The sequence below is a fragment of the Spermophilus citellus genome (genome assembly GCF_964194105.1).
Source record: "Spermophilus citellus genome assembly, chromosome: 7".
Classification (NCBI taxonomy): domain Eukaryota; kingdom Metazoa; phylum Chordata; class Mammalia; order Rodentia; family Sciuridae; genus Spermophilus; species Spermophilus citellus.
This window is the reverse complement of record NC_138188.1, coordinates 70,796,770-70,819,335: the sequence shown is the minus strand read 5'-3', so window position 1 is coordinate 70,819,335 and position 22,566 is coordinate 70,796,770. Positions and strand designations below refer to the sequence as shown.

The following is a 22,566-nucleotide window of genomic DNA, read 5'->3' as shown; positions in this document are numbered from 1 at the left end:
TAAAATATATTAACATTATTTAGAATAAATAAATAGGAATGCCATGAATAAAACATGATCAAAATTTGATTAAAGAAAGAAAAAGAGAAACGAAAAAAAGGATTGTGTAAGCACATAGTAACTATGATCCAAATATTAATAATAGCTTAAAACACTTGGACCCAGAACTTATTCCTAGGAATTTATTCTAGAACTAGGCACAAGAATGAAAATTGAGTCTAAAATGTTCAGTAAAATATTACAATAAAAATGCAAGCTAGCATTCATTTGATATAATTTGACCAGTGCAAAATTACTAATAACTATGTTTCAAGTAAAGAGTACAACTACTTAGTTTCTGGCATAATTATTTATTTATATTATGCTACATAATATAATAAGCTTTTCTTTGTAAGGTTTAACTATTGCTACCAATACATTAAGAAACCTGGATTATTTTAGCTGAATTCTTAGCCAATATTCCCTAATTCCTTTCCACTATTTTAGTTAGAATTTATGTCTGTTTCCCATTAAGATTTTAACATGTAAATTTTAGGATCCTCTGTTGAAAATATCTGAAGATAAGTCTTTTCTCAAAAATTTTGGTATGCATAAGCACAATTTGTGGTTATAACATATACCTGTATCATAAACTTTTCTCAGTAGTACATGCCATAATCTCTGAAATGGAGTTTACAACAAGGGGTAGTTGCATATGTGCGTAATCCCAGCAGTTGGGAGACTGAGGCAGAAGAATCAGGAGTTCAAGTCAGACTCAGAGCCAGGCCCAAAGCAATTTATTGGAACTCTGTCTCAAAAACAAAACAAAAAAAATGGCTGGGGATGTGGCTCATTGTTTGAGTGCCCGTGGGTTTAATGTCTACTATATAGAAAAAATAAATAAAAACAGAGTTTATAGCAATGAGTTTGCACTTGAAGATTGCCCAGAGTTTGTTCACAGTTCAATTATGCATTCTTTGGTTAGAAAGTCTCCTAAAATCAGTTCTTGCTAATAACACACTTCCTAAATACTGTGCCTACAAGTCTTCATTTAAATTTTTTTTTTTACTTATTTTTATTCCATTCTAAGATTGATAATTTGGAACACATTTTCAAGTATGTTCTGGATATTATTTGTTGTACTAAGTACCCCATAACTTCAAGGTCACTAAGCCACACCTTTTAAAACCCAGGTTAGAACCACACCCAACTGAGATTGCAGTGACCCTGTGATAATTGATTCAGGTGTCTAGATTTTTTAACAACAAATCTTAGGTAACAGACTCAAAATATCTGAGCAGAATTACTTAAGACTATGTAATTTTCCTACCAGGACATTCTGTCATTTGGCATACCTGTAGTTTAGAGTACAGGCATTTCTTATTTCCAAAGTCTTTGATTCTAAATCAACAGAAGTGTTCAGTCTAAGTCTGTGACTCTCCTTCCAGATATCAAGTTGTAGTTACCCTGAGCTCTGAAGTTCCAAAGTTCCCAGACTGAACAGCCCTCTTTTCCAGGTTCATACTCTTGGGGGAAGACTATTGCTCTGGGTGTAGCACAAAGCTCAAGGAGAAGGTGAGAAGCAGCTATTTGTGGGGGTTATGGACTGTGTACCAAAGGGCAAACTGAGGTGTCTACACATACTATATGAGGCCCCTCATAGTATGTGACAGAGGGAAGGGCAGGCAGAAAAAAAAAAAGAGGCTCAAGAGTCTCTTTTATTTTATTTATTTATTTATTTTTGTCACATATTAGCATGGAATTCTCAGGGGTCTGAGATCATGAAATCCTAGCCCAACCTTCCCACTCATATTAAATAGTAATTCTTCAAATTAGGAGGAAAGAAAATATTATATTTGACAGTTTTTAGCTTCATTTATAAAATTTAAACATTCAGTATTTAGCCATGTTTTGTGTTGGTAGGCCTCCATTTGTACTGTTGCTTCAATATCCTGCAAAGGCAGAAGGCCAAGCTGTGAGTTTACCTGTGAATAAATTAAAACATGTCAGTGGATATACACTGAGTTTTAGGGTCAACTGAAAAATTGAAAATGGAGATGTTGGGCATGGTGGTGCTCTCCTGAAATCTAAGGGCTATAGTGGCTGAGACTGGAGGATTGCAAATTCAAAGCCAGCCTCAGCAATTTAGCAAAGTGTAATGGTTAATTTGAATTGTCACTTGATTGAATTAAGAGATGCCCCATGATTAAGAGACTTATGGGTGTGTCAATGAGTGTGTGTCTAGGAATGATTGGAATGTGGGAGAGCCAACTGAAATGGAGACCCTCCCAGGGTGTGGGCAACACCAGCCAATATGATGATGGCTTAGATGGAATAAAAATTGGAAGAACAAGGAAGCATCAGCAGGTGCAAGCTTCATTCTTCTTGAACAGGTTCTTGATTGCTGCTGGGACCCTCTGAGGATATAGATATTCTGAGGATATAGGATATAGGATATAGGACTCTGGCTTCTTCTGTTTCAAACAGACTCTGCCAGTGATTTCCCAGAAGCCTTTGGTCTCGAACTAGGGTAACACTGTTGATCTCTCTTGTTCTGGGGCTTCAGTCTCTTGGGCTGGTTCTTCTAGTTCTCCAGCCTGCAGACTGCCACCTTTTGGTCATGTACGCCAACCTAATAAATTCCCTTTTTATAATTATACTTCCTGATGATTCTGTTCCTCTAGAGAACCCTAATACACAAGGACATTAGCAAATTGGGGAGATCTTGTTTCAAAATTCGAAAAAAGGCCAGGGATGTGGCTCAGTAGTTAAGTTCCCCTTATCCAATCACTGATAGAAAAGGAAAAAAAACTGAAAAATGGGGGAGGAAGATGCATAAAATAACACAGAGAAAGCTAACAAAGAAGTAAAGTACATGCAGAGCAAGATCACATGTGCAGAAAAGGTGCAATCAGTCAAAGAGGAGAGAGAAAGAGAAAGAGAGAAAAGGTGTGAAAAGATGCAAGAAAACAAATAAAACTTATAGGAGTTTAGAAGAGACTGAGTTTGGAGAACTAAATCTGCAGTGAATTCTTTTTAACTGATTCTACCAATGTAATAAATCTCTTTGAAGTTGTATTTATTTTATCAGAAATAATAGATTAAAATAGTGATTAATGCTATAAAAGTTAATGAATTAGTAAGTTTTTTCAATCAGCCAATTGAAGGGATCTGTGCCAGACATCTGCAACCAAGGAAGCTTCTGATCTCACTTTGGCCACTTGGATGTTTAAAATCTGAAATTGGTGAGAGTCTTTCAGTCAGTGATAGTCGATGTGCTTCATACAGGACTTAGGAAATGTGGCCATAAAGAGATGCAAGTGCCTAGTTTTTTTTTTTTTTTTTTTTTTTTTTTTTTTTTTTTTTTTTTTAAAGAGAGAGTGAGAGAGTGGAGAGAGAGAGAGAATTTTTAATATTTATTTTTTAGTTCTCGGCAGACACAACATCTTTGTTGGTATGTGGTGCTGAGGATCGAACCCGGGCCGCACGCATGCCAGGCGAGCGCGCTACCGCTTGAGCCACATCCCCAGCCCCAAGTGCCTAGTTTTAACAATACAGATTTCCTTTTAATTCAGATTCTTTTTTTTTAAATTTTTTTTATTTATTATTTTTTTATTTTTATTGTTGGTTGCTCAAAACATTACATAGTTCTTGACATATCATATTTCACACTTTGATTCAAGTGGGTTATGAACTCCCATTTTTACCCCGCATACAGATTGCAGCATCACATCAGTTACACATCCACTGTTTTACATATTGCTATACTAGTGTCTGTTGTATTCTGCTGCCTTTCCTATCCTCTACTATCCCCCATCCCCTCCCCTCCCATCTTCTCTCTCTACCCCATCTTTTTCTTTTTTAAAAATATTTATTTTTTAGTTGTAGTTGGACACAGTATCTTTATTTTATTTATTTATTTATTTATTTATTTTTGTTTTGTTTTGTTTTGTTTTGTTTTTTTGTTGTTGTTGGTTGTTCAAAACATTACATAGTTCTTAATATTCCATATTTCACACATTGATTCAAGTGGGTTATGAACTCCCATTTTTACCCCGTATACAGATTGCTGTGTCACATCAGTTACATTTCCATTGATTTACAAATTGCCTTTCTAGTGACTGATGTATTCTGCTGTCTATCCCATTCTCCACTAATTCAGATTCTTTATATAGTTTTCCCTTGACATACACAGGGAATTATTTCCAGGATCTCCATGGACAACAAAATCCTTGAATGCTCTACTCCCTTGTATAAAATGATGTGACATTAGTATATAACCTACACACATCCTCTGGTATACATTAAATCATCTCTAGAGTATGTATAATACTTAGTAAAATACAAATGCTATGTAAATGCATGTTCTACAGTATTGTGTAAGGAATAATAACAAAAACATCTATATATGTTCAACAAAGATCATTCTTTTTAAACACATTGATCCCTTGCTGGTTAGATACTCATGCAGAACCTGAGGTCACTGAGGATCAACTATATGCATTAACTGTCATAAATTAGAAATTATCTCAAATATGCAGCACATGTGAAATTTCCCACTCTGATAAGAATGGTCAATGAAAATTTAAAAACACAGTACTTATTTAAAGAAGAACTGAAGATGACCTTGTACATAAAGATATGTTTTTTTTTCTCCACTATTTTTGCCCAATTCCCATTACTATATAAACACTACGCTATTTGGACTTAAAATGGTTTTCACTGATAAGATAAAACTGGGTCAGTATAATTTCAAGGCTAAAGCTTGTGACAAGAGACCGCAGAAATCAAAATATTAATGCTTTGTCCTCATTCAGCAGAATTCTTTCTATTCATTTAAAATCACAGGGACAGAAGCATAATGAGAGGAGACCAATGACAACTCCATCTCTCAAGACTTGTACCAAAGCCAGATCCCTCATGAAGAAGCAGCAGTGACCTTCATAAGCCAAGTGGCACTGGCTTCTATGATCTATTTTTTGTTTTTTGACATGAGACTTTAGAAATATCATATATTGCTTTGTATTTTGTACAGAGACATGTGGTTATCTTTAAAAATACAAAATTATAAGCTTCTGGGTCTAAAAGCTGTAAAATAGCCATAGAGAAGCTGCAATTCCAAATGCAAATAAAACAAAACGGCAAAGTTGTGAAGTGTAAGGAATGGCAAGGCAATTCCTCCAAGGTCCATAGTCACCATCCACAGCTGCCCAGCTCCAGATCTGCCATTTCATCTGGAGTTTATTATTAGAGCATATGGGTACCAAAACTGCTCTTAACATTTTAATTACACATTTTAAAAATCATCTAAATTAGTTCCCCAAGTACTTTTAGATCTAAGAATATTCTACTCAAAGAAGTGTGGATTATCATTGAAATTAGAAGATATGAACTTGTCCATCTCCTCATCTTATAAAATTAACTCCAAAATAAAATTAGGAAATACGGATGGAATAAATGCAACATATTAAAGCTGTTAGCCTTTACGCTGTATGGACAATTACCGAGGAAGGAAGAGATATGCAAAACCACAATCACATCTTTATTTCTTAAATGTAGGAAACTAAATACTCAAGTTTAGAATATCTTGATTTCAGCATGACTTTTTTTTCTATAATGTATTTAGCCCATTCACTTACATTTATTTGATATGCAAACTTTGGGAAGATTCAAATCAAACTTATAGACTTTATTTCATGAAGAATGAATAAATTACTATAAGGAAACATTAATATCAATCCTTGCCATTATGTATGAATTACAGCCTCAGTTGACCCATTTACAGTTATTTCTTTCCTTGGAACATGGTGGAAGTTGAAACATTTAGTACCTTTGTACATAAAACAAGGAAAAATAGAATTAAAAAATCATAGAATTATGCTGCTTTATGGATGCGGAGAGAGATGAAAAACATTTTATTACCACTTTATTTTACCTATAAAACTTTGAGAATCAGCAGAATAGGAGAAATAGACCAGAAATCTGATGATAGAATGCTGAGTCTGAAATTTGATTTTGCCACATAATAAATAAGTGATCTTGGCCAAGTCAATCTGCCTTATGCCTCAATTTCCTCATCGTGGTAATATCAGCACTGTCCTCAAATATGCTGGATCTAAGCACAAGAATTAAATCAAGAGTTATTATGTTAAAGAATTTAAAATACAACAATGCCATCACATGTTATGAGTATTTGTAAAATATGATTTTCCTTGATATTACATCTGTCACGTCCCTGCACATTAGAAATTCTCTTACCCAATATGATATGTTCATTATTCGTTTGTACATTATTTGTTTTGAAGCTGGTTCAAATGATCAATAAAAAAGAAACCAAACATGTAAAATATATTTTCATTAAAAACCTGTGAGTGCATATTAATTGGTCAATATTTTGATGTGAAACCAATGCCCTTTCTCTGAACACTATCTTATTAAATAAAATTTCACTATTTCTTTTTTTTTTTTTAATTTTTTTTAGAGAGAGTGAGAGAGGAGAGAGAGAGAGAGAGAGAGAGAGAGAGAGAATTTTTAATATTTATTTTTTAGTTCTCGGTGGACACAACATCTTTGTTGGTATGTGGTGCTGAGGATCGAACCCGGGTCACACGCATGCCAGGCGAGCGCGCTACCGCTTGAGCCACATCCCCTGCCCAAAATTTCACTATTTCTTTCCTGCCTTATTATGTATTATCTACCTATCAAGTTGCCTTTTATTTAAAGTGAAACTTTTAATTGTGAAGTAAATTGAGTAGAGAATGCATCTAGGCTGCTACTAATTTCCCCAGATTTTTGAGAGTTGTCTGCTATTCTCTGCATCAATTTAGCAGCTCACTTTTTAGATAGCTATCAATATAGGTCTCTTTGAAGTAATTTTTCTCATATTCACATTTCTCAAGTTTACGTAACAATTAAATTACCTAGTCATGTATAAGAAAATAGAAGGGCATATATAGATCTAAGAATATCACTAACTCCCAGCCAGCATACCACTTAATCTAAGAAAACATAAGTGTGCAAATATTTAGAAAGCATACTTCCATAAAGTATGAGTATGCTTTAAAGGAATAATTGTTAGTTAATCCTACAAGTTGTGTATGTGGAAGTCAGTTAATCAACTTCTGTTGTACTTAGTGTACGTGATTGTTTATATATCTGAGTCCCAATCTAGTCTATGACCATGCAAAGGAATGGGCTTTCCCTCCATGCTATGTTTCATTCATTTCTGTTCTTCTACTCTAGTGCCTGGATTGCATAAAGTGCTTAATAACTGCTGGCTAAAGAAATGAATGGGTTTGAATTAATAAATATCTGAATAAATCATTTGAGAGTTGCCTTCCCTGAGTATTGCCAAATTTGTAACACAGTCTATCAGTAAACCCTTTTGCAAGTACTATTAAAGCTATCAGAAACTTCATTATAAAACAGGTTCCATTGTAAGGGCAATGATCACAATTAGTTCCTGAAAACAGTATTAGTGTTAAAATGTAGTAATAATATATCTACATACATATGTAGATATATGTGTATACATATGTATTCTGACCCGATGATGATAGTGGTTCAGAATAAATGTTCTTATTTAGAATTCCAAGCAAGGATAACTGATATGGGAAATCTGTCTTTCTTGTAGTCATTTCAAAATATTAGGCAATTTGAAGTATGATCTTCTGAATTATCCATCTGAGTCTTAAGAGTTTCTCCAGTCTTTGTTGTTTTTTTTTTTCAATATCTGTCTCATATTTCAATTTCTTGTGTTTACTCCTCAGGCTCTTGGAAGCATACAGCAACTTTAATAGCACTCCCTCTGTGACAGGCATTTCATATATTGTACAATCAAAGCTTTTCAAGTCTGCTCTATAACTGTTGATTTGTTGATTGGGGTTTAACCTTCTCTTCTAAAAAAATGCCTCTAAGAAGCAGAATTCTTTGTAGAGCCACAGTTTATGAGAGTGTTATATTTTCTACTTCATATTGTTTGTCAGGTGGATGAGATGGCAATACCCAAAGATGTCCAGAAAAGACACATACACATTATATAGAATCACAGCTCAAATCCTTGAATAAGAGGTGAAGCCGAACACCATGTCAGATATAAAAATAAAGTAAACTAGCTTAACCAAGTCCATTTCCCCAAATCAGCATTTCTCTAAGTTCAGAGACTATCGAGTGTCTCTTCGATCAAAATTATTTTCATAATAGTGATATTGCATGCCTATTATACTCTCATTCTCACCATATCGTCACAATTATATGAGATACAAAAATCAATTAATATGGATTCAGATTCCACATTGAAATTGACCTTTAGAGAACTAACAATTGCCAATTTTCAGGGTACTATCAAAGAAAAATACCTGTTATTATATGAAAAAAAAATATTAAATCAGATCTTCCTCAAATATTTTTACCAAATGAACATATACGAAACACTAAATGTAGAAGCAGACATGAAAATTCAGCTGTCCAGTCAGTCAAACACTGTAGTCCCAGCACTTGGGATAATGAAGCAGAAAAATTGCATTGATACAGGAGTTGGAAGCCAACCTGAATGGCATAGCAATATCTCATCTCAAAAGAAAGATAAAGGAAAAAAAAAGAAAATTCAGCCATTTTGTCGTATGCTATATTAAAGAGATTTCAAAGATGAAAAGAAAAGATACTCTTCTCATTTATTTGTTTTTATCTTGGGAAATAATTCTTCATAAAAATTATTCCTATTGTTGGTATTAGTTTTGATTATGATTTATAGTCACTAAACATTTGTAATAATTTTTAAGTAATTTAAATATTATTGATTTTTAAGTGAAGAATAAATGTTATATGTTATTAACTGTTAGTTTCTGACATGATAAATATTTCTTTATATTATGTAGACAAAAACAATTTTGGGGAAAGAGTCTTTGGTACTCAGAAGGTAAGTGGGTTTTTAGACCAAAAGTGGTTGAAAACTCCTCCCTCACATGAAGCAAGTCTGAGCAGAATATAATAATACCATATATTGCGATACCATATTGTTAAGTAGTTTTCTTAACATCAGTTAAAAAGAAGAATAATGAGCTACAGAGAATACTGAAGAACCCCTTTTCCTCCTGTTTTCAATTGGCATACTCTGAAATAGAAAAGATAAAATCTCAGTCTTATGTGGCGTTGGATAACTTGTAGCTGCTGTTAGTATGGAACACATTCTATCAGATACTACAGAATATCAGTAGTTCTTATGCAGAGTTAAAAATAACCGTTTAATTTCCTTAAGACTTGAGCTTGTAACTGGCTTTTGAACTACTAGTGCCTATTAACATAACAAAGACCAGAGACTAAGTTCCAAACCGAAAATGTAATGAGTGATCTCTAATTCAAGTGAAAAATTATTCTTTTACTTAGAATAAAACATGAAGTATCATATGTCAACCAAGTTACTTTGCTCCAAAATTTATACATGTGTATTGTAGTACTGAATTTCTGCAAAAATGAAATATCATTTTTATCTCATAAAATTACATAGATGTTAAAGTTCACATGCATGTGCGCACACACACATTGCTGTTGCTGCTGCTGCATATCTTTTAAAGAATCAGAATTGGCATCAATGTCATCTAGCTTAAAAAAAATGAGTTTCAAAACACCTATTCTATTTGGATTTCTGTCCCTAGTTTATTGAATGATAATGAAACAATTATGCCATGATTCCCGCTATATCAAAGCCATTATACCCTTTTGTCTCATTATTATTTAAATGTTAAATACCCCATTATAGAGGTAAATTGGGTTTAAAATAGAATGTTTCAAGCAGAAGAGCAAAAAATATAAGGTTAAACAGAGTGAGGAAGCAAGCTTCAATTTGTGGTATAAAACTTGCCTGGCATGAATTGATCTTTTGATATAGTAAGAAAGGCAGAACCTCTGACATGCCCTATAGAGACTAAATATACTGATCTGGAACAAAAATTATGTGAAACAGCTGCTAAGTGACAGAAGAAATGTGCATTGGACCACCAGCCTGTCATAAATATTGCACTCTTAATCAGAAAGCATCTGTCTTTTCATTTCCTTTTCAGCAATCTCTGCATTGTATTTAATTTGCACAGAATGCTTTTCCTAACAGGTGCAACAGTGTTTACAAATTTAAAACCATATTTAAATGAAGCTTACAACCAGAGATGTTTCAATTAACAGGGCAATATCTTATGAGAAGGAATCAAATTAACATCTGGCAAATACATAGGTTACTTTGCATTTGTGAAATTTAGTTATTAGAAAATGAGACTATAAGTACCCCCCAAAAGGCAACAATGAGTGCCACTTTAAGTAATCTGGGGCATGTATTTGTATCCAGAGAAACCACGGGGAAAAGTTACAGCTAGGAATGTGGATAGCATAAAATATTGGGACAAATATCATAAAATGTCAACTTCCATTAAAAAATAAAACTAATAATGTCCCACGTGTCCATAAAATGTGGTCTCTAAGCACCAGTTTAGCTTCTCACAGTTCAGTTTTTTCCCCATTATCAGAGTTTACTTGTTGAAACTGAATATACAATAATTCCCCTATCCATAGTTTTTCTTTCATCTCATGGCTTAAATTATCTACAATCCTCCACAGTACAGAAATATTTGATCCAAAATTCCAGGAAAAAAAAATTTATCAGTTTTTAATTGTGTGCTGTTCTCAGTAACATGATAAAATAAAATCCCACACTGTCCTGCTGCTCAATCCTGCCTGGAAAGGAAAATATCCTTTTTTCAAGAATGTCCATACTATATACATTTGTCCCCCAATAGCCATCTCAGTTACCAAGTTCACTGTCACAGTGTCTAAGTGCAAGTATTCAAGTAACCCTTATTTTACTTAATAATTGTTCCCAAATACAAGAGAAGTGATGGTGGCAATTATATTACTGTATATTATTGTGATTATTCAATTACATTATTAATCATTGTTGCTAAATCTATACCTAATTTATTCACCTATGAAGTGAATCATAGGTGTGTATGTGTAGGAAAAAACAGTATATGAAGATTTTAGTACACTATGCCATTTCAGGTATCCACTGGGATCTTGGAATTTCTTCCCCACAGATCACTGTAATAGATCTATAATTCACTTAGAATACATAATTTTAAATTTTGGTGATAAGAGATACTACTAGGGATTGAACCTAGGGGTACTCTACCACTGAGCTACATCCCCAGTCCCTTTGTGTGTGTGTGTTTTGTTTTTTGATACAGTGTCTTGCTATATTACTAAGAGTCTCACTTAGTTGCTGGGGCTGACCTAGAAGTTGTGATCCATCTTCCTCAGCCTTCCAAGACATTGGTATTACTGGTGTGTATCTCTGCACTGAGATGAATACACACAATTTTTAAAGTACAAAGAATTGTAGAAATGTTTTTATAACTTTTACTCAAAATTAGTGCATCAATAATAAGTTCCATTTTTACAGGGTTCAATCAGGTAATGTAAGTGGCACAAATCTTGTAAAACATGTGGCCTGTTGGTTGGTCATTGAATTCCCAATTTTTGATACAAACAGGAATTGAGGAAAATATTCTTTTTAACTACACTCTTGGACAAACAGCATGGCAGATTCTTTGATAAAGAACAGGGCAAGCTGGTGAGAAATGCTCTGTCAGTTGATTCTTTCCATGGAGAAATGAAACCCAAGTTTTCCAGATATCTGATTCCCAGTGAAGACCAGGGCAAACAATATGTTGGTGTACTGAATCCTACATTGAGCTTCTAACTTGGAACATTTAGAGCAATTGCTAAAAACAGGAATTCAGTGTTAAACAGATTTGAAGTCAGCTTCTATTTTGGTCTAGTATCTTTGTAACTCTGAATAAGCTACTTGACTTTAAATTTCACTTCATCCACTGCATAAAAGGAGTTAATAATAATCACTGAGTTGCAGAGAGCTCACAAATATTAAGTGAGAATGTAAGTATAAAATATTCAGCATAGCAAGTATTCAATTAAGTGGTAGACATTATTTTTTGTCTAATTTTGCTTTTCATTAGATACAGATAGAGAAGTAGAGATCCAGAGTTGTAGGTAACTTGCTAAATGATATGCAGAGATTTGAAAATCAGAGTTCCTGATTCCCAATCTACCAAACTATCTCGCTAAAGATTATACATAAAAACTATATTTCAAAATGCAAGCAAATTCATAACAGGACTCTAAATTCCTTGCCTGCTTTACTAATTGACAAAGCATAACTATTTTTTGCATCATAGATAAAGCCTTTCAATACTTATAATTCCTCTTAATGGCTGTATACAAATATTTATTATAGGTTAACAAAGAAAGTAAAGGTTAATATCTGTTCTTCAGGGGGTTCACACAAAATTATCTCATCATAAGCAATCATATTTTGAAAGAGACAAATCCATTAAATAATACTCCCCACTAAAGCAATATAAGCAAGGTCATTTGTTATACTGCATAGGGAATTCTATTTTAATTACTTTTTCAGAAACAATAATATAATATAAAATGATCTTGATGATGAGAGGTAGAAATTCTGGGTATAATTTGAAAAACAGATTAACTCCTTCAGACTGTTAGAACTTTACTGATTCCAAATCTCCCTATTAGCAAGGCAGAACCCTGAGATGATCCTCATCAAATCCTGCCTTTTCATCCTGAGAAGTTTTTTTTTTCCTTAACAATGGAAAGCTCCTCCCTTGCACTGATGTGTTTTTAATCTAAAAAGTTTAGAAATTCTTTTAATTCAACTATTATGTTGAATCTACAATCACACAATAATTGTGATGATAGCTAAGGTTGATGGGACCTTAATGACAACTCAATGTTAACTAAAACCTTTACATCCAACATCTCATTTCATGGTTACTATATCTCTATAAAGTAGATTCCATAAGAATTCCAAAGTATCTAATTTACAAAAACAATTCTGGAAGATTCTCAGTAACTTGTCTGCTAAGTCCAGAGTCAGGACACTACCAAGATCTTACTAGACGAACCACTTCTAAATTATTGACCTAAAACCCAAACAAAATGAATCAGACACATTGAAAAAAGTAATTATTCAACTTGCTAATATGTAAGGAGCTGGATGAGCTGTGATGCAGGGAATAAAGATAGCAAGATAAAAAAATAAATTAAGATAGCAAGCAAAAAAATTAAAAATGGGTAAATGTATTAATACATTGACTTCTTTTTAATGTATATATTTGTTTGCATGAAAGAAACCTGTGCCAATGTATCTCATCTTTAAAAAATGGCATATGAAAGTACTAACTTTAAAAAAATATATAAATCATAATAATTACTTTTTATTACTCAGGAATTCAGTTTTTCACAATAGGATTCACCCAGGGTTTGTCCCTTAACAGATTTAAGTTGTTGCTCTTGATCATTAGTTATTTACAGGGAAACTCAAGAAAAGTAGAATGATTGCAGAGACATAAGAATAGATCTTGCTAATAACTGTTAGAAATAAGATTTTTGCACAACTGAAGTTGAGCCTATATAAATATAATTTAAACATTCTTTTTCAGAAATATTTATATCTGAAAATAAAATAGACTTTATTTCCTAGTCATTGTTTGTTAATGTAATAATAACCTGAAACAGGCCAATCAAGAAGCTTTCAAAGAATTCCCACTAATGCATTTAAAAAAATGTAAATTAAAGTTAAAATCCCAAAAGATCCACATTTAAACAACAACCAAAAAAAAAAAAAAAAAAAAAAACAACACACAGTTTAGTGTAACATTATTCTGAAAAAGCTTAAAAGGATTGAGTTCAACCAGATAGATCAGCACAGAATTAATGTGAATCTTGCTTTTCTGATATTCTTTGGGAAAAAGCCTTCCTTTTTCTTAAAAAAAGTAGTATCTTTTTAGGCAGGCAAGTTATCGACAAACTTTGGGTAGCTAATCCACAAGACTCACATTAACACAGAGCACATGAAATGCATTTTCCCTTGGGCAAGGAGAAGAGAATCTATTGCCTATGTCATCTGTTTCTGTGAATACCGAAGATTACAATTATGTTTTGATGTTAATCCAACTACTGCAAATTTCTTGTTGTGAAGCACACTGTGAAAATGTGAGTGACAGTATAAATCTTTTTAAATTGAATTCAACACTATTGAAAAGAGCTGATGTTTTCAAATACTATTACAAAGCCTCAGAACAACAAGAATAACACTCTAAATGAAGCCAGTTTCTATAGTGACCTATTTGGTATGAAAGACGAATAGCTATGATAAAATCAAATTCTGCACATCTGCTATATTGTGTGTGTTTTGCATTTTTAGGAACAATCACCTCTAATGCTTTGATGTCCTCATAAGCAAACTGCACGGTGGGAACTCCAAGATGGTTGATGAAATAATTGGCATCACCTTGTATCTGTACAGAGCTGACATTGGTTTCTGGACACTGAGCTCTTCTGGTACAGTTGAACTTATTTTTCTGAAAAACATAATTTAAATTGTTAACACTTACTGTGCTTTCCAGGTCATCTTTAAGTTAGTGCTACTAAAAATGTGGTCCATGTATTAATATCGTCAATATTAATCAGGTGTATGTTCAACATGCAAATACTTAAGCTCCACCTCCTACCTAATAGGGTTGGAATGGGAATCTGTGTTGAAATAACTTCCTATGATTCTGATGCTCACTGAAGCATGACTGGCATTGTCTGGTATCAAGATTTGCTTGTTGATGTTGCTTCCAAAGTATTTTTTGTTACAGTTTTATTATGGCTGCAATGACTTCAACTTGAAAATTTTGAAAAGGATGCTATCCTTCTTAAAATGTTTACCAAAAAAATACAGAAGAAATTTTCTCCATTGCCTCTTAAAAATGTTTTCTCAGATGTTTTTAGATTATCTGTCAATAACTACAATCAGTCGTAGAGAACCAGCCACAGAGCTAAGCAAAACTCTGAGGGAAATAAAAGATGATAGGCTATTATTTCTCAAAGTTAGAATTGTCTATCTTGTACTACAAGTGATAGAAACTTTAAAAACAAAATTTTAAAAATTAAAAAGAAATGAAGAGTTTTTGTAAGAAGTATTGATTAAAAATGTCTGCTTTAATTAAGTTTCCAAAGATGTAGAACCTTTCTGAGATTAGTTGTCTCAAAGATGCAATGTGGAAGAATAGCAATCTCCTGGGAAGCTACTGTTGAGGAAAGTTTGCCAATAAGAATAAGATCATCTCACATTTAATACCAGGCATAACATATGTGCTCATTACATTTGCCATTAAATCAAGATATTGACTCTTCAACCTCTTGTGCTTCTTTGATATAATATAATTTCAAAAATACTTTCAAATATAACATATCAAAAAACTTAAAAACATGCAGTTTAACCTTAAGAAAATGAGTTATTCCAACTTTTTTTTTTCAATTCTAGTGCTGGGTATTTTAAACATATAATGGCTCAATACTTATTCAATTTTCTTTAAGGCCATGATAGAAAGATCTTTGCAACAAAGGTAAAATCAATTAAAATAGTAAGGCAGCATGAGTGTTTGTATACATGCAAGGTTTTAGCTTAATGTTATTTCCAAACATATAGGGTAATTAAGCAGTTTGGAAATACAATGTTTTTCCATACATTCTGATATAGCAGCTTAATGCTTTTTATGATGGATGACTCCACTAATTGGCTTTTTTTCAGAGCCTAGGTTTCTGAAATGGTAGTGTATCAGTCAGCTTTTCATTGCTATGACCATAATAACAGACAAGAAAACATTAGAAGAATAAAAGTTTATTCTGGATTGATGATTTCAGAGGTTCAGTCCATAGTCTGAGGACTCCATTGTTATGGGCCTGAGATGAGGCAGAACATCATGGTGGGAAGGCCTAGTGGAGGAGAGATGCTGATATCATGGCAGCCAGGATTCAGAGAGCAAATAAGGAGCCAGGGGCAAAATATACCTCCCAAGGGCACCCCCTGCCCTGTGACTACTTCCTCTAACCATGCCCGACCTGCCATAGCTACCACCCAGTAATCCATTCAAGTTATTAATCCATTACATAGATTAATCAACTGATTAGGTTGCAGCTCCCCTAATCTAATGATTTTACCTCTGAACATTCTGAACCTTTCAGCATTAAGTTTTTCAAGGGGACATCTCCTATTCAAACCATAACAGAAAGTTAATATACTTTAACTCCTTGATTTATTCTGGATAGTTTTAGACTCCTGGAGATTTATAACAACCAGGACAGTTTAATAAGGATCTTGAATATGCTCAAAGAAGATACACTCTTAAGTATTAGATCATGAAATGCAAATAAATTACTTAATATCATATAAAAAAATCCTAAATATTATTTAGAGATCTAGGTGTTGAGAAACAGTACCTTCTGAAGGTATTCATTTAGCAAGAATAAATTCTTTTTTCCATAGTTGCATTTGAAAATCTTGGGCAGGCAAGATATTCACCAGTGCCCAATCACCAGTCTCATTTTCACCTTGCTCCACTCATTTGAATATACTGAAAGGTGGTCAGGGACATCTGAATTTGTGAAAAATAAAGTGTTGAACAATTTTATGTCATGATTAAAATGTTTTAGAATCTGGCATTTACTTTTGCTAAATGCCTACCCAATGAAATTAAAAATCATTATTTAAGTAGTTTACATTCTCTCTACCGTAAGGACATCTATGTCTTTTTAAGATAGTATATGCACTGTACTCAATATCAACTAAAATAAAAATTTGGCTTTTATTTCATTTTGCATACACAACTCTCAAGATCCAATTCAACTCTTAGCTGCATTCATTCCTTACATAGAATTTTTTATTTCTTAACAGAAGAGTGACACAAACTAAAAATTGATAATTTTGAGTTCTAGTATTTGTGTCTACTAAATTATTAATTAAAAAAACAAATATGATATTTAAGAAAAATGTTCTCCATTATTTTTACTCAATCATCATTGTTTTATGTTAGTTGACCTCTAGAAAAAAAAACAGTGTTAGCCTCTCATATAAGCAAGTTCCTGAATTATACAAATGAACCCATTCCAATCCATCTTTGTTTGTTCTAACAACTAGATTGATACAGTTATGGTTTATCTTCAGTGTTGTTTTAGCCCAGGACATTCTTTTTGAAGACATTACTGATCCTCTTCTAGTCTTTTTGTTTTTGCCCTGGCTACTTACATTGAATAACTTTCATATTTCCATCATATTCCATTTCCATGGTTTCTTCCAGTTACAGCCTTATTTGCACTTTGTATTTTTCAGGCACATCAAGAAGGCCATCTCAAACTTTCAGGATTACCTTCATGAATTCTGTACCTGCATTCTCTTCCACACTCTGGTTTGCTCTATTTTAACCCATCTTTTGAAACTTCTGTCTCGTCACCTCTGTCATATATAAACTCCTCATGAAGATGTTGACAGAGACAGTGTCATCTTTTGTCAAAATTCTATGTTGAAGTTTAAGATCTGACAAACTACATGTATGGTGCTAAATATGGAATATTTATGGGGGGATATAGTACAATGGAAGAGGGTTGGGTTGACCAAGGGATAGCTGGGGCCTAGAGCTTGGAGCCCTTGATTATCAAGCCTCCTGTCAAAATCCAACTGAGAGTAAAATCTTTAAGACTGGGGACTTCAGGAGCAACATGGTATTCTAAATTGTGTCTCTGGGGTCTACTGCTGATTTGATAAACACAGGGTTTCCCTGAAGTTCCTGAAGAGAACTTTCCTCACCAACCCACAACATTTTTCCTCTTTCTTTCTCAATTCCTGTCCCTTTCTCTCCCCTTCTTTCTTTTCTCTTTATCTCACTTCTTTCTTCTCCTTCTCTCTCTCTCTCTCTTCTCTCTCTCTCTCTCTCTCTCTCTCTCTCTCTCTCTCTCTCTCTCTTCACCTCTTTCTCTACTTCCTACTTTCCTGGTTAATCCAGTATGAGGGAATAAAGCATGTGCTATGGATCTAGAATGTCCCGTGCCTCCTGCCAGATTTACTCCCTGGCAGGAGGCACTATTGAGAGGTGGTTGAAACTTTAGGGGATGGAGCCCAGTTAGAGGAAGCAGCTCACTCGGGGAATGCTTTGGAAGGGTGTATCTTGTCCCTGGACCTCTCTTTCTCTCCCTGTATCTTTTTCTGTCTCTGCTTCCCAGACACCATGAGGTAAGCAGCTCTTTTCTGCCACATGCTCCCCACAATGATGATCTGCCTCATCACAGACCCATAGTTTTGAGGCCAAGTGAACACGGACTAAAACCCCTGAAACCATGAGCCAGAGCAAATCTTTCCTCAGCAATTTTGTCACAATGATGGACTAACACAGTATTATCCTGAAACCTGTATTCATTTTGTTTTTGTATTCCTGTTCCTAACTTCAGAGAAAACTAGATAAAAAGTATTTAAATTTGCAAGGTAGAAGCCCACCCAAAGTTATTTTATGTAGGGATATCCTATTAGAGAACATTCCTGTTCTCTTACGGTTCTAAATACTCATTGTTCATTATTTTAGATACTCTTTGTTCATTATTTTATGCTATAAATATTCTCTAAATACTCATTATTCATTACTTTAAAATCTATGCCAGATTCACAGATCCGAGGTGATCCTATGTCTATATTTGATTCTAATATGAATCATCTTTGCACACAGAACTTCAGTGGATTATGATTAATCATACCAAATAATGAACGCTGATCTTCTCAACCCCCATACTCACTAATATCTGTGAGGGAAGTAGAAAGAAATCCTAATTTTCTTCATATTACTAGAAGATAAGCACTGTGGGAGAGGGAAGGTTTATAACAAATTTGTGCAGGTCAATTAACTTTTTAAATTTATTTACAAGGCTGAGTAAATTCATATTAAGTATTTCATCTAAGGAGTTCAAACTGCTCCATATTTAACGTTTGATAACAAGCATTTTTATTCCAGTTCATAAAATAAGCAAGTTCAGGCAAAGACCAGGGTTGTCACTTGTTTAATTTCCCACCACAAGTCTGTTAAAGACCTGAAATGAAATCACCATCTTGATGCTAAGGCTGCATGCTCTTTGCAAGCATACTTTTAATCTGCAAGGCAAAAACCTCATAGTAAATGATCATAAAAAAACAAAATAAAGAAATTAAATCAACATTTACATTAGTTGGATAGTGATGCCAAGACACAATGACAAGTTTCTAAAGTATTTAATAATCTGTTTAATAATTTAAATGTCTCATTTCTCCCACACTCTGCTTTTCCCTGCAAACATAAACATTCATTCCACAGGCATAGGAAATCTAAGTTGATTACTTATTCAAACAGCAAAAAAAAGTATAACATTCAAAATAAAACAACTACACTCCACACATTAGAGTAAAATTAAATCACTTTCTTTTCCTTTCAGTATTATTCTTATGACTTCAATTGTCTAGAAAAGAACTTATTTCACTGGTTTTCCCATTTTTTATAATAATGTTCCAGCTGTGATCATGATGACTACATTATTGAAAAAATGATTCTCAATATAGACACTGTGTAAATGTCAACTTAACTAGACAATAAGGCACCCAGATATCTGGTCAAATATCTATGAGGGTGGTTTTGAATGAGATTAATATTTGATTTGGTGGATAGTAACACATCATCCTCCCTAATATGAATGGCCCTAATCTAATTCAGGAAGGTCCGAATAAGAATAAAATAGCCTGATTCCCCGTGAGTAAAGGAAGAGTCTTCTTTCCTGCTTGCTTGGAGCTGGGATATTGGTCTATTCCTTTCTTTAGTTCTTGAATTGAAACAGCAACTTATTTTGTTTCTCAAGGCTGCACGGTTTTGGTCCAGAGCTTACACCATCAGCTTCCCTGATACCCAGGCCTTCAAATTCAGACTAGCACTGAATTGGCTCTCCCAGTTCTTCACTTTCTTGGTGCAGATTTTGGGACTGGTCAGCCTCATAATTGCATAATCCAATTCATTTCTCTCCCCCCTCCCTCAAGCCCCCAGTGGGTATACATAGAAAAATATAGATATCAACATATAGTATGTGTAGGGGTGTGTGTGTATGTGTAAATAAATCAACGTGGACTGGTATAACAGAATATTATACACCATGCAAATTAAATAACATACATTTATTTCTCATGACCCTTGAGCTTAAAAAGTCCTGTCATGGTAATTTCTACTGAGGTCTCTCTTCCTAGTTTGCAGAGGATAGTTGTACTCTTATATACTAATATGGCAGAGACAGAGATTCCATGTCAACATTTCTTATAAGGACATTAATCCCATTCGTTTGGGCTCTACCTTCCATAATTACCTCTCTCAGACTCTACTTTCAAATACTGTTGGGGATTCAGTCTACAACATATGAATTTAGGGACAGCAAAAAAACAATTATTATATACCAATAGATTGCCTGTGAGTTCTGCTACATTGGATAACTAATCCTTAGATATTGGGTTACCTTTGCTTTGAGAAATTTTCAACAAAACCTGTGAAAAAATGAACTTCTCGTTAACAGTAGTAAAGAGAGCTGTATTTTCAGTTCAGAAGTCTATAAACATGATCCTGGGCAATAGATCACATAAACAAGTGAGTATTCATAGAGAAATAAACCTAAATATCCTAAAGCCCTAAGGTTCTTATTAAGGGGTTCACAGAATGAATTCAAAATATCTATGAACTTACAGGGGTTTATAAAACTATATCCTATTTTTATTTGCTTCTAATTGAAAATTTAACACTTCCTTCAATTATGAAGTATTCCAAATACCTAGTAGTATCTAGCTATACCTGAAATTTTGTAATCAAATGAAATTCAGTATTTTCATATCTCATTTCATTGTTCTGAATATCTTGAAATAGCCATTAAACTCATTGCTAATTTGAAAAGATGGCAGTTATGAGACATTTTGCTGACTTATGTTATTTAATTTGTTAAATGTAAGGATCCGTATTTTTCAAAAATGCAAATATTGGGTAACTATAGTTTGGTATAAGTGGTTTCTTTTGTGCTTATCCATGTTTTAATTTAATCATTGTAAAAGCATTGTTTCTGAGAAAAGGTTTATGTAAGATTTACTAGCATGCCAAAATTGTCCATAGGAAGGATAGAGTTGGGTGAATCCTCTTGGCAAAATAGCTTCATTTTACAGATTAGAATATCAAGGCCCTGAAACAATAAAATTTGGATTGAATACTAAATTTTAGATTTAATTTAGATTGAATCACTCTAAATGCAATGCTCTGTCTTCTCTTCCATGATGTTATATCCAATTAGACAGACCACATTCAGACATCTGAACAATATTCATTTTGAGATTCTACAGGGTCTTTCTGTAATAATTTTAGATTTCCAGATCTGGTTTTAACCAAATGTATATCTGCAGCATATGTGTAACATTTACTTATCTCCTATGTGTATCATGTTGCATTAATTTGTATTTGTATTTTTATGTCAGCAGGCCAATATAATATAGCTCAATTTAACATTGCCTTGCAGTTGTCCTCTGTTGATCATTAGTAGGAAACAAGAAGTTATGTTTATTGACTAAGTATTTCGAACCACTTATTTAGGTCACCCTAAACACTGTCATCTAATATTCCATATGACTTTCTCATATACAAAATATATTTCAAAATGTTAAGAATAAAAAACAACACATATTTTGCAATGTCTTTATTAAAGTTAAAATTAGGTCACAGATAAAACTAGATGTCATATAATTGAAATTTTCAACCCATAGCATGGATTTTTCAGTTTCCAGTTCCTAAGGTTTTCTACAGAGATTTAATGACCAAATTACTGAGTGTTAATGAAGTATTTTCAACTTTGAATAGTGAAGAATAGCTATTCTACTTGCATACAAGTAGAATTGCCAAAGTGAAAATCATTCTCTTCCATCTCATTCTGTTAATTTTCAGAGCTTTAATTTTGTTATGAGATGTGAAAAAAAGTTACCTTATATTTGGACTACTGCTTATTAAATTTAAAATGTATTTATGCACAAACAAGTGTTGTAGATCAACCTAGAAGGGTAAAAAGGGAGAAGATGGATGATATGTGTCCCTTGCTTTCACTCTAAGCTCTTCTTTCCTCTCCTTAAGAAATGAACTTCATTTCTCCTTCCTTCTCTATCATAGTTCAGAGTTTTTTAACCAACAGTCACATGAAGGCAAAAAATATTTATTCTCTTCTTTTTCTCTTCACTTAAATTCTTGTGTAATAATAAATAAAAGGTGGTTATTGAAGAACTGTAAAAATACATTTAAACGAAACTGTTGAGATTTAGTTCCACTAAAATCATAAAATATAATTTTCCCTATGGTATCTTATACCACAATATATTCCAGATGAATTCATCTTTAAATGTAAAAATTTAAATTATAAAATGGTAGAGGAAACAATGAAAGATAATTTTAATAATATCATACTGGAAAACACATTTTTGGAGACAAAAGATTAATTAGTCCAACCATGTAAAATTATAACTTCTTTGCATGACAAAAATTATAATCAACAAAGATGATAGAAAACTCATTTCACAAATGGCTAGTTTATTTGCTATATAAAGAAGAAAAGACCATCAAATCAATTTTAAAAAGTTAATAAGTATGAAGTGCCATTTTA

At 33.3% G+C, this 22,566-nt stretch overlaps 1 protein-coding gene across 1 annotated transcript in view; it reads right to left on the bottom strand.

Moving 5' to 3' along the window:
- The window catches only part of NAALADL2 (N-acetylated alpha-linked acidic dipeptidase like 2), a 961,526-nt gene that overhangs the window by 193,288 nt on the left and 745,672 nt on the right, over positions 1 to 22,566 (bottom strand). The window contains exon 10 of the mRNA XM_081302331.1: positions 14,280 to 14,426. Within this exon, the coding sequence (XP_081158457.1) occupies positions 14,280 to 14,426 (147 nt within the window). The remainder of the gene's footprint in view (positions 1 to 14,279; positions 14,427 to 22,566) is intronic.